General features: G+C 38.6%; 1 protein-coding gene across 1 annotated transcript in view; it reads right to left on the minus strand.

Annotated features, from left to right (window-relative positions):
- Positions 1-12,100, minus strand: part of LOC122059995 (cation-chloride cotransporter 1) — a 17,513-nt gene extending 5,413 nt beyond the window's left edge. The window contains exons 1-8 of the mRNA XM_042623111.1: positions 12,012-12,100; positions 11,201-11,315; positions 10,180-10,280; positions 9,952-10,013; positions 9,031-9,234; positions 4,541-4,655; positions 2,940-3,134; positions 47-447 (exon numbers count right to left, since the gene is read on the minus strand). Of these exons, the coding sequence (XP_042479045.1) occupies positions 47-447; positions 2,940-3,134; positions 4,541-4,655; positions 9,031-9,234; positions 9,952-10,013; positions 10,180-10,280; positions 11,201-11,315; positions 12,012-12,079 (1,261 nt within the window). The 5' untranslated portion in view covers positions 12,080-12,100. The remainder of the gene's footprint in view (positions 1-46; positions 448-2,939; positions 3,135-4,540; positions 4,656-9,030; positions 9,235-9,951; positions 10,014-10,179; positions 10,281-11,200; positions 11,316-12,011) is intronic.
- Positions 12,101-12,917: the final 817 nt, after the last annotated feature.

Genomic DNA, 12,917 nt, shown 5'->3' on the forward strand with positions numbered 1-12,917 from the left:
AGACAAAAATCCTTCGATACAATGGTGAGCAAGTAAGGTAGCATACCTATACAAAGTGATGCTCCGAGAAGAGAGAGGCTCCAGTGGTGAAATTTCCACCGAGGACGCCAACTTGGAGCATCTAGAAGGTCAAGAAGGAAGCAAGATAAGTTGACACCAGCGTAACATAGAAGGAAAAACATTGTAACAGTCGGTGTGATAAGATCCAGATTCCCAATCACGACACATCCACAACAGATGAAGGCTGTAAAGAGGGTAGCAACATGGGGCTCATCCCCCTCCGCAACCTTGAAGTAGTTAAGAACTGGGAGAATGTCATCATTGGCAACTGCTGCAAGCAACCGTGGAGCCCCTGTCAAATTTTGAAGAGCTGCACCTAGAGTGGAGAGGATAATCCCGACATAAGTGATTGCAGGAAAGGGCCAAGCCACTGTAGCTGTAAGTAGCCTGCATATGTTTAATCATGCATAGAAACTCAAATACTGAACTTCATTTGATTTCAATAAATTGAATGGATAAATGCCAACTAGTACCCAGATCCTCCAAATTACAACACAGCCACTAAATCCAATTTTAATACAACATACACATTTATTATGCAAAGAAAAGACAAAGAAAAAGCCACTAAGAACTGATGATGAAAACAATATATATGGGTTTCTCAATCCAGCATGAAAGTCACAAGGCAATCAGAAGAGGTTCAGAGGAATTGAGGCAATTATCTTTGGAGAAGTAATGAGTAATGAAAGAGCACTGAAATCCTTACAGTATTGTGCACGCAAGGTGGGGAGTAACCACTTTTCTGTGAGGCATTTGTGTATGAGAGTATTAAAAAGTTCTGGCATGGTGTATGGTTTGATGAAGTACCCCATATATATGGCTCTGCAATGATCAATTACGGAAACTATTGTAGGTGGTGCTGTAGCTTCATCCAAAACAAGGAAAGAAAACATCAATTATTAGAAGGTCCCAGCAGCAGCCGGACTTCTTCCTAGGCTGATTTCCTTTTGTGGACAAGCATCTGGAGAAGAGTTAACCAGAAATCTTATAAACAGAGGCAGATGATTGATGCTGTTTGTTCTCTTGTGGAGGGAGAGGGAGTTAAACCATTAAAATTGTTTGCTTTCTCTGCGAGGCATTTAGGCTTTGAAATGGATATTTGTATTTTGTATGATATTCTGCTCTATATTTGCCATCCTCTGGGTCCTTGAATTAAGTTTATTAATCCGGCTTCAAAGGAACCTCAAAATTATGAAGGTATTAATGGTTTAACTCCCTCACCCAGCCCAACCCCCACTCTCTCGGGTGGAAGGTGGGTCATGGCCTCTGAATTCTTAATGAGTACTGTATATGTACCAGGGATATGTGCACAAGGGGTCTCACTTCTTCTTTCATCATCAATATGTAATTCTTAACAGTAAATTCCCCAATAGAAATCTTTCGAGAACATGAATGTGAAAAAAAAACTTATGCTAGACATGTCAAAGTTGGTAGTACTTATTTCAGCCTGCGACGTAAAACTAGAATATCAAAAGGTCAATTGGCTCTTTTCAAGGGAGATCAAAAAATGAAATAGTATTTTCTTAATGAAGTTATTGGTGGAGAAGTGCAATGACAATAAGAATAACCTTGACATGAGGATAAAGTTCCAATACCCAAACAGTTCCTCTAGTGAGGACTGGAAAAGATGAATCCTAAGCAGGCACATCAAATTATTGACTTAGCTAAAGATACGTAAAATGGAGAGCCATATTTAATCAAACAACTATGGAGACCAGTTTGCAATCATACCAGATATATATCAGGGATCAACATTAAGCCTCTCTTTGGCATCCACTACATGATTGACAACTAGGCATAGAATAGAGGATGTGCTATTCTGTATATTATCTCTATTTTCTAGTTACTACACAGTCATGATGCTACCGAAATTGTGATTGCCAAATTGGAACAGCAGAGGGGCTATTCAGAATCAAAAGATTGTCTGATAAGCCGGACTTAGAAGAAGCAGAAGTTCATTCTGATAAGGTGAATGGGATACACTGTGAATAGAAAACACCTTATTACAATAAAAAATTTACCCCAAAAATTGGTTTATTTTCCTGATAGATACGAATAGAGAAATCAGCACCACCACCACCACCACAACAACAACAAAGCCTTATCCCAACTTAATAGGGATAGAGAAATCAGCACCAACATTTCAAAATCCTAAAAGAGAAACCAGCACCACTATGGAAATATAAATTAGAATTCAGTACTGAGAAAATCCAAGGTGATTTATTTTTTATGACCTAGAGATACAGAAACGAACTTGTATCCTTATCTTGGCTAAAAACATACCATTACCAGCACAAGATCATACACCAGCCATAAGCTCAGTCACGATTTACAGAGTGATATATTGAGCATCAAAGAAAAAATATACATAGATTGAACATGGCAACAAGAGAGAACCTAGACCCCCTTTTTTTCTGACTGATGATTTCAGAAAGGCAATTGTATTGCAAAGAAGAGATTTGCAAATAGGAAAATGACCACCATCCCCATCAAAAGGAGCCTACAAAATACAAAGAATTGGCACTCAAGTGACCTGACACGATAACTTGGTAGCCTTAAGAAAACAGTTTGTAAAGCTGCATACCAACTTTTATCAAGATATCCCACTGTTTTACATAAACAGTTAGTTTGTTATGTATAATTTGCCTCTAGCTTCATGTTATCCAGATCCATCACAGCTGTCTATTAAAGCATTAGACAGTAGAGCATAACACATGGTTCAGTGCAAGAAAAGAAGCCATGCAAAGTATTGATCGAGAGAGCAGGAAACATCCACATTAGTGTTATGACTTGAAAAGGAAAAAATAAATCCCAGGAGAAAAAGAAAACTGTTCACGTTGACTGTCGCAAAGTACTAACTTTAAGATAAAAAATTCTACCTGTCCGTCAAAAGCTTCTTTCTGGTTGCAATAGCTCCAAAAAATAACACAGTAATCAGATACAGAAAAGCAGTTGTGAGAGTCGCAGCCAATGTTCCAACAGGTATCGAACGCTGTGTGTCCTTTAGTGATGCAGAGCGATTTGAACCTGCCATAATTCCCGTTACAGCAGGGAAAAAGAGACCCACCAAAGCACTGAAAACAGTGAAAATCTAACTGTTAGGAAAGATGAAGAAAATTAACAATATTAAAAACTCATCCATGAAATAGAGCAAGGTGCTTCAGACGTTTCAACGTGAACTTATCCAGGTCACTATCTTCATAGCACATGTTGAAATGAACATCTAACATTGGAAAAGAACAAATCGATCACTAGAAATAGTTTTCTTTACCATTCTTTGTCCTCCATTTTGTTTAAAGCTATTCAAAACAACGTCTAACATAGGAAAACTTACAGATATAAAATATCCAAGGACTTTTCCCCATTTTCTTTACCATTCTTTGTCCTTCCATTTTGTTTAAAGTTATTCAAAACAAAGTCTAACATAGGAAAACTTAAAGATATAAAATATCCTAGGACTTTTCCCCGTCAAAATTTCTCAAGCTACTGATTCATGAGCACTTTTGCAGGATCTGGATGAGAAAAAGATGCAAATTGTTGAGTAATCTGGGCCCAATAAGGCTAGGAGGATCAAACGGGGCAAGGGATGAAGCAGTGAATAATACTCTGGGCCCCTAGGTGAAGAAAACTCCACAAGTGCAGTCCTCTCTCGCATATAGGCTGAGCTATTTATAAGTCTTGGAGATTACCAAATGTAATAATGGAGTGTGGCTTGTCTAAAGATCTAAGTTATTGGATGGATCTAAAAGGATAAAAAAAAGCCTTAAATGTCTGCCCATATGATTGAGCAAGTTTAACATATAGCTTCCCCTAGCCTTGGGATGTTTTCCCACATGATTAGGCGAGTTTGACACATAGCTTTTTTTAGACATCAATTTCACATCTAGCTGCCTCTCTTGCAAATACCTCATTGACTCATTCAAATGGAAGCAAAGGTCTCTTAGTGAGCTGATTATACAAGAGGAGTTGTGACTTGCGAATCCTCGTATTTGTTTGTGACCTGTGAGACTTTGTATTTGTTCAGGGATGACTTGTTGATTGCCGCACGAACATTGCACCAGATCTCTTATATGCTTCTTTCTTTCTTTTTTTTTTATTATTAATTTTTTTTTTGGGGGGGGGGGTGTTTACTAAGATCTCTTGTATGCTTTCTAGTTGAAGTAATGCTGGCTTCAAGCATTATCAGGAAGATCCAGGCATTCCTTGTACTTAGGTCCCTACCCTTTTGTTTCATCCATAATGAGGGTTTCTGGCTTTACCCGGCTGTTGTACTTTATCATTGAATTATTTTTGCCATCATTTTAATACAATTTGGTTATTTATCACACAAACCAACCAAAAAAAAAGAGGGGGGGGTTGGCGGCTATCCCAAAGAGCAAGAACCCATCAATAGTTCAAAATCAAAACATTGCAGTAGATTTTAAGGTACTAAACAAAAATAATCCCACATAATATGATAGTCTTTAATTCTATGACTTACTTGAAGTTCCAGTAATATTTTCCTTCAGGATCAGGTATCCCAGCGCTGTCAGTTCGTTGGTAATCAGAACTCCAATTATCTTTGAATGTTGTCAGGCTCAAGCCTGTGACTCCAGCTGTTTCAAGGATTGAGATGAGAAAAGAAATCATTTCTACAGATAAGCTAAAAAGAATGATGTCAATACAAAGAAACAAAATATATCCAACGGATCAGGATATGCTCTACCAAAAAGGTATGGTGGCAATTGGATGATGGATCACTTTAAGACATAGCAGCTAAGAATCTAATATGACCAATGAATGCAACAGTAGATCAGACCAACTGTCCAAAGTCCTAGTAATCAGGTATGTGAATTTTCTTTACAACTGGCAATCTGACCAATGCTCTGAACCAGCATGTATAATGATTTTTCTCGACAATTCACCATAAATACATGAGAATGCAATCTCAGCTCTTAAGTCTTGTCGTTCTGAATCAAAGTTTTACACTAACATGAATTTGAAATTTGAAGTCAAAACCCAAATACAAATAACTCCTAGGATAAGGTACTTCAGTCCCTTTTGAAGGGAAATGGAGAATCATAGAATTTTAATCCCATCAAAGACTTGAATTTGAGTTAAAAAAGGTTACTGAAAAAAAAAAAAAAAGGCGTCCCAGTGCACAAGGCTTCCCACTACTGCAGGCTCTGGAAGGGGCACAGTACTCAAATTTGTTGCATCTAGGGTATGTATATGGGTAGGGGGAGAGGGCCAGTAAGAGACGATAAGAAACCTTGGTTAGATATGTGAATTATAACATTAGAATTAGCTGATGTTGCAGGATGAAGAATCATCTCATTGTCCTATTGAAAATCTGTAGCTTAAACCCATGTCCAAGCAATGCAATCTAGGAATTCAGAAAGATCTAATAAATTACAGAAAATAAATATCAAAGATAAAAGAGTTAAGCATGATGAACAAGATCAAAGTAAAGGTTCTGATGCAAGGATGAAGTTTGATTGTGGCAATGACACCTTTGGTAGATGAAATTGAATATTTAGCTTCTTTAGAAAATGTGTTCTCATTAAGTAATATTAACTTCTAGGATTTGTTTTTCTAGGTTGGTGTTCAAAACTTTGAGCTCCAAAGTCTTGAACTTTTCACCAAGCGCAATGGCAATTTTCTAGAGAGGATCAGGATGAGAGTTTGCGATTACATAAGGGCTGGCAGTATATTTTCCACCAAATAAATGTTCATGACTCAATCCAGTTCAGGTTAGGAAAAAGTCCCTTTTTCGCATCAAAGTCATCAGAACATTGGAAACAAGCCTAACAAGGATTTAGAAATTGGTGTAGGAGGGAGCCTCATTCTGGACCAATACCAATCCAGATAATTCTTGTCTGATACTGAATATAGAAAAGGCAATCCTAATGATATGAAATGAGTTTTAAGACCTTGATTGGAAGATGATTAACTTGATTAGAAGATGAATTTAAATCATCTTATGATTCAAAATTCAATTTTCTCAAATGAATCTATTCCTTTCTGTTGTTGAAATTTCATTTGACTATAACAACATCATAAGCAATTTATAACCAATCAAAAGAAAGCGGGAAAAAATATAAATGGAGAAAGAGATTTTGCATGAAAGAATCACCAATATGATTCATCTTCATAACCCCAGACATATCTGAGGTTTTGACACTAGTATCACTTGCCTACCTTTATCAAAAACATGTTTCACTCTAATTTTAACTCACTTGCATTAGTGACATCAGAAGGAACTTAGGAAATCCATTTACAGTTGGTCACTAAAAGAGTAGAAGCACATTTTGTCTCTTGCTCAGTTATTGGCTAGTAATGATGTCAGCTATTTCAGATACACCAAGTGGCGGCTTCTTAAAATAGTGAAAGTATATGAAAACTCATGTAAGCACAGTGATGGTTCGGAAGACACGGGATATGTTCTGAAATCGTCAAGGACCTTAAGAGGTATCAGCTGCCATATAAGTCCTCACAGTTGCACATACACCATGTGTGCAGCATGTGTTTCCCAGAATTCAGATTTTTTTTTTTTTGGATGAATAAATGAATTTTCATTACCAAGCAGAGGAAAGAATATACAAAGGGGAAGGAGAAAAGAGGGGTGGGGGGAGAGGGGCACAGCCCAAAAGCCAAACCCAAAGGGTGGCACAAAATCAAACAAAAGTAGGGGCCCTAGCTAGAAAACAACCAAAGGGGGCAATCGGGGCGCATGTCAAGGGGGGTAGAGAGAGAGAGAGAGAGAGAGAGAGAGAGAGAGAGAGAGGCCCCAGGAAACAACAAGAAGCCTGTTCCTTGGGGTATCAGAAATCCTACATTGAGGGATGCATCTAAGTTTGGAGCTGACATCAAAATAGATGCATTCCAAATCTTCTCAAAGGAGCGAGAGTTGGAAGTCCATCTACGGAGATTGCACTCCATCCAGAGATGGTTGATGGTATGAACAGAAGGCCAATTTTCCAACCGTCGGTGATAGAGGAGTCGTCAAAGGTCATGTCAACCCAGATCCATTCTCTACTCAAGGGGAGAATTCTTCTGCTAGAAGGCCAACAATAGCTAAGAACTCTTTTCCAAACAGACGAGGAGAATGGGCAAGAGAAAAATAGATGGTCAACGTCTTCAGCACCATTACAGCAGAGGCAGCACGAGGGGGAGACTGGAATGTGCTGATAAAGAAGAAAGGCCTGGTAGGAATACAGTTGGATAGAGCTCGCCAAGCGGTAAACCTATGACGAGGGATGTGGCCTTTGAACCAGGGAAGGTTGCGCCAAGGTACTAAAGGGGACAAAGTACAAATATGGTTCCAAGCAGAGGTAGAGGAGAAGATCCCCAAGGGGGAGGGATGCCACATGATTTTGTCCTCTCTTCCTTAGTGACCAAGTGGGATGGGGGAGAGGGAGGACCAGAGATCAGCAAGAGGGGGAGGGGACGAGGGAGGGATCCAATCTCCAAGGGAGATGATGGAGGCGACAGGGGACATCCTTGAGAGGCCCGAAGAATAGAGGATACGGGGAGTGATTAAGGGGAGGAGAATGCCAAAATAAGAGATAGCCAAAAGGGCTAAAGGCCATTTGGCAAGAATGTTACGCCAAATCCAGGAGGCATCATGAGAGAGAGAGGCCAACCAAAGGGAATCATTATTGAGGGGACAGGAGTAGCCTAGGAAACCCAAATACTATTCTGCTTGGTAACAATCTTCCAGATGAGTTTGAGGATGCTAGCAGCATTAATATCAATGATCTTCTGGAGGCCTAGACCTCACTCAGATTTGGGGAGACAAACTTTTTCCCAGCTTAAGGGGTGGAGAAATTTAGAGGAATTAGAGCCTTTTCAGAGGAAGGAAGAAAGGAGTGACTCAATGGATTTGGAGGTGGAAGGGAGAAGATACCAAACTAGTAGAGGGATATGGATTGGAGGACAGATCTGATAAGCACCAGACGATCAGCATAACAGAGAAGCTTGCATTTCTAGAGCTGGAGCCTCTTGCTCATCTGGTCAAGGATGGGGGAGTAATGATGGGCAGAAAGCCTAGAGGGGATCAGAGGGAGCCAAGGGAGAAACCAGTGAAACGGAGGAGATTGTCTCGACAAGGGTCAGAGACGCCAGAGAGAAAGAGGCTATATTTGAGAAGATTAATCTTAAAACCAAAGAGGGATTCCAAGAGTTGGAGGGAAGACATAATGGAGGAAATGGAAACATGGTCAGCCTTTGAGAATATTATGAGGTCATCTGCGAAGGCAAGGTGGGTGAGCATGAGGAATTTGCATTTAGGTATCGGGAAAATAAGGTGTTGGTCGGCAGAGGATTGGATAGAGCGGGACAAGACCTAATTGGATAGAGCGGGACAAGACCTCCAAGGCAAGAAGAGGAAGGGAGAGAGGAGACAGCCTGGGCGAATTCCCACAATGAAGAAGTATCCAACAGGGCTGCCATTGTCCAGGACGGAGAAGGAGGGGGAGGAGACGCTGGGGTGAATCAAGTGCACAAAGGAAGGGGGGAAGGACATGGCTAGAACTTGCTCAATGAAATCCCATCAGATAGAATCAAAAGCTTTGTAGATATCAATTTTGAGAAAGGCAGCAGAAGAATGGGACTTACAGTCAAACCCTCGAACAATTTCATGACAGAGCATTATGTTGTCAGCAATGCTTCTTACCAGCAATGAAGGCCGATCGGTTGCAACTGACCAAAGAATCAATGACAACCTAGATATAGTTAGCCAGGATTTTGGCTATGAACTTGTAGATAAGGTTGCAAAGGGAAATAGATTTGAAATCAAGCATGGAACTGGCACCTTCTTTTTTGGGGATGAGGCAGAGGAAGGTGTGGTTGACACAGTGGATTTAACATCTTAGCCACCTAGTACCATAAATTCGTTGCACGAGAAATAATTAAACTGATACAGTTGTAATATAAAGAAATTATAGCAAATTGAGGAAAGGAAGAAGAATATTAAGAGGGCAAACTTACATGAAGGATGATCCTTCCTCGCTGCAAAGATCCCAATGAATATGCATGACAACGAAAACAGAACAGGTACAAGGAAAGCCGGTGCGACCCGATTGATCATTTTGACACCACCAAATACGATAAATGATAGGCCAATGGTCACAACAATTCCATAAATTTGCAGGTCATGTATGCTAGGAGTTGAGACTCCTGCAGCATTAGTCACTGAAATGAAAAACGTTATGGGAAAAAAAAAAAAAAAACAAAGTTAGAAGGTGAGGATATCCATAATCCATATACATCAATTACAATACGAGGACAAACTTATTCCAAGTCTTTCAGGGTGAAAATTTTCATCTACGAATGGGATCTAAGGCACATGATGCCTGTGCAAGGTTTAGCTTAAATCCCATTAATGCAATATTCATCATGTGCAAGGTTTAGCTTAAATCCCATTAATGCAATATTCAAGCACCTGGTTGAATAGTCTGCTTAATCATGTCATATCAAAAACATTATCAAGAAACCCAGAAAATTTTTGCTATGAACATTGGTACAATCAGTGTCACATGAACATGGAACAATGGCAATCAATATCCTCTAATGTAAACCATGTATGATGATACTTGCTCTTTAAATGGATGGTGCAAGTTTACCACGTAGGGTATCAAAAGAGTGCACATCCAACCTCTGGATATTCAGAGGATTTCTGCAAAATTTGCTTGATATTTTATAACAGTTTCCGTAAGAGAAACAATGGTCGTCTAGAAGGTAAAATTTATGCAAATTAATAACCTCTACTTTTCCATTTATTAGCAATTCATTATCTGAATTGAAAAACCAAGTATTAAAAATAAGGATTGACGTGGAATGGGATCAAAATGGTCAAGCACAGAAGCAAAAGCTTTGGACATCAACCGGTACAGATTACTAAAGCATTACCTCTAAATATTCCAGCACCTGGCACAGCATCTAGGAAGGTCTCTACTGCTCCCAAGACGTATCTGAGAACACCAGCAAACCAGAAAGCATGAAAAGAAGAAAATATTAGTGGAAAAGGTAAAGAACAAGATACAACATCAAGACAAGAGGACATATATGATGAACCCTCAGGTCCATCCACACAAAACTCTATGCTAGATAATGAAAGATGGCAAAACAAACACTTACAGAGCTCCAGCGACAGCATTCCCAAGAAAGAAGCATAACCCAATGCTAACTCCAACCTCTGGACCAAGGGCTCGACCAATAAGATAATATGGTCCACCACCCTGGAGTTAGTAGGACGGATGAATAATAAGGTTAGCATTCAATTCCACCATCAAACATATGCATGAAAAGCATAGTAACATTCCGGACATGGTACAATAAAGATGTTCCATCTCTTGGTTTTCCTAAGCATTATATTTCTTCGAAAAAGGTTTACCACATTAAAAATGCATACTAAAAGGAGATAATTTAATCAATGCTTTTGTTATTGGGAATTAGTTTAATCAATGCTTTGGTTATTGAGAATCATCAACAGTGGATAGGTAGGGTCTTCAATGTACCAGCACAACACAATCTGATCGTCTTCTCCCCCTATTGAAAGTTTGCAGGTGAAAGACAACATTTTACAATAATTCCTGCCATTATCAACAGGTATACAATATAACTAAAAAGACATTCCATAGTGCAGTCCTTTATCATATTATATTCATGTATGTATTGGAAAATCTTGTTGTAACCAAGGTTTGGTGAAAAAAAATCCATAACCTTACTTCTTTGCCTTTTTCATATAACACACTTTTTTTTTCAATGACGGTAAATACTGTCAATTCACATAAATACTGCATTAAATAACTTTCAAATTTTTAAAAATCCTTTTCTACCCCTATATTGTATAACTTTTGGAAATAAGACAAGGGGCAATCATAAAAAAGGTTACAACTTCTTCGTTCACCACTCTGGAAATGACAAGATGCACCCTCTCTCTCTCTCTCTCTCTCTCTCTCTCTCTCTCTCTCTCTCTCTCTCTCTCTCTCTCTCTCTATATATATATATATATATATATATATTAATTTTATATCATTTCAGCATTCCCCTTTTTTTACTGAATCCTAATTCCCAGGGTTTGTAAAATTCAACACATTTAACCAGTAGCAACTAATAACCATGGAAATGCAACTGAGAGAAATAGCAGATGATGTACCTTCATTGCACCATTAGTTGCGATGGCACTTAAGGATAGTCCAGTCAGGAAAGTGCACAAGTTACAGAAGGCAACCAAAATCAGCGACTCCCCTATGCCTGCCATACCAACAATCCTGCAGAACAAATATTCATCCATTAACCACTTTTCACACATTTTTCAAAGTATTAAGTTGTTTTTTGTTAGGAGTCCTAGAATAGTTGTTTCCTTAATGGAGTCTTTTCTTTTATTTATATGCTTGTAACTAACGTACTGGACAGATATGAGAATGAGTTGAAATTGAATTTGTGTGGTGTGCGTTTGTGTGGCATGTGCGAGTCCCTCCCCCTCCCCCCCCCCCCCCCCCCCTCTTTCTTCTTATTTGATTTCCCCTCTCCCCTGCAACTCTCAGTTTCTTCTCAGATTTCCCAGGCCCTCCACCAAAAACAGTGTCAAAGAGTCATGCACTCTCCAAGGCTGTCTTTTGTCCCATCCTAATAACAGCATGGTAACAAACACCAAATTTGACAAGATACTAACCAAAGCACAAGTCAAGGTTGTTAGGTCAGGTATCAATTTATTTCGCTAGTAGTCCATGGTTTTAAAACTTACATTGCAAAAAGCCAAGACTTTAATAATTTCCCAGTCGTGAATTTCTACAATTTGAATCATGCATAACCAGAAAGATGCAGTAACTTGTCAACGAAATGCACATAAACTTCTTCAAATAAACATGTAGAACGATGCTAAAATTTATATGCCAACCAGACACATCAGGGCAACACCATGATGAATTAACCAAAAAATAACAGCAGGGAAAGTGCTACTTTACCAAGAAAATCGGATATAATAAATAATTCCCAAGATGTTCTGCAAACATGGCAGAAAAACACCCATCATTGTCCCTAGTTTAACACCGGATGGCTGCAGGACAAACCAAAAATTCCAATCATCAAAGGCATGGCCAAGCATCCATAATATAACAGAAACCCATTGCTATATTTATTGTTTTTAGAACTAACAGAATTATTAAAGCAATAGGGGCACTCAAGGCACCAAGACCTTGAACTGAGCAAAACTTTGCAAAATATGTATCAAAATATTAAAACATTAAGAAGCAATGTATAATATAAATAAATTAGAAAACTAGTATGAAATAACTTTGAACATTGATTTCTCAAATAAGTATTTATTTATTAAAAAAAGAGTACAAAGAATGAAACTGCAATAAGACAATTATATAGAATTACAAGTAATCAGTGACAAGCACATAAACGATGCAGAAAATAACAACTAAGTTCTAAAGTCTAACTATTAAGGAAAACTACAGAGTAAGATTTATCTGCTCAAACAAATCAAGCCCTAAAGTCTGCAGCGGTCAAACAAAAAGAGTTTATGTCTCATTTCCTTGAATAAAGCAGCTCAACCATAAAGACCCGAAAACAAGAACAAGCCCACAAAAGTCAGACAAAAGGCAAACAGAAGCGAAAGTGCATGCCTTACTAAAGTAGAATCAGGCACATGGGTGTGCCTTTTGTGTGCACATGCTTTAATAACACTGGCACTATTTACTATTTTATATTGACAGCACAGAGGAATTCCCAAGTAAAGCTAAGCACAATCATCAAAAAATCATGAAAGAAAAAAGAGTACAATATTTTGCCTAATTTATGGTAGAAAAGTTTACAAACCAGCTCAGCACTAAACAGAAAGAAAATGGTTGACATCACATATAACT

The sequence above is a fragment of the Macadamia integrifolia genome, chromosome 13 (genome assembly GCF_013358625.1).
Source record: "Macadamia integrifolia cultivar HAES 741 chromosome 13, SCU_Mint_v3, whole genome shotgun sequence".
Lineage (NCBI taxonomy): Eukaryota > Viridiplantae > Streptophyta > Magnoliopsida > Proteales > Proteaceae > Macadamia > Macadamia integrifolia.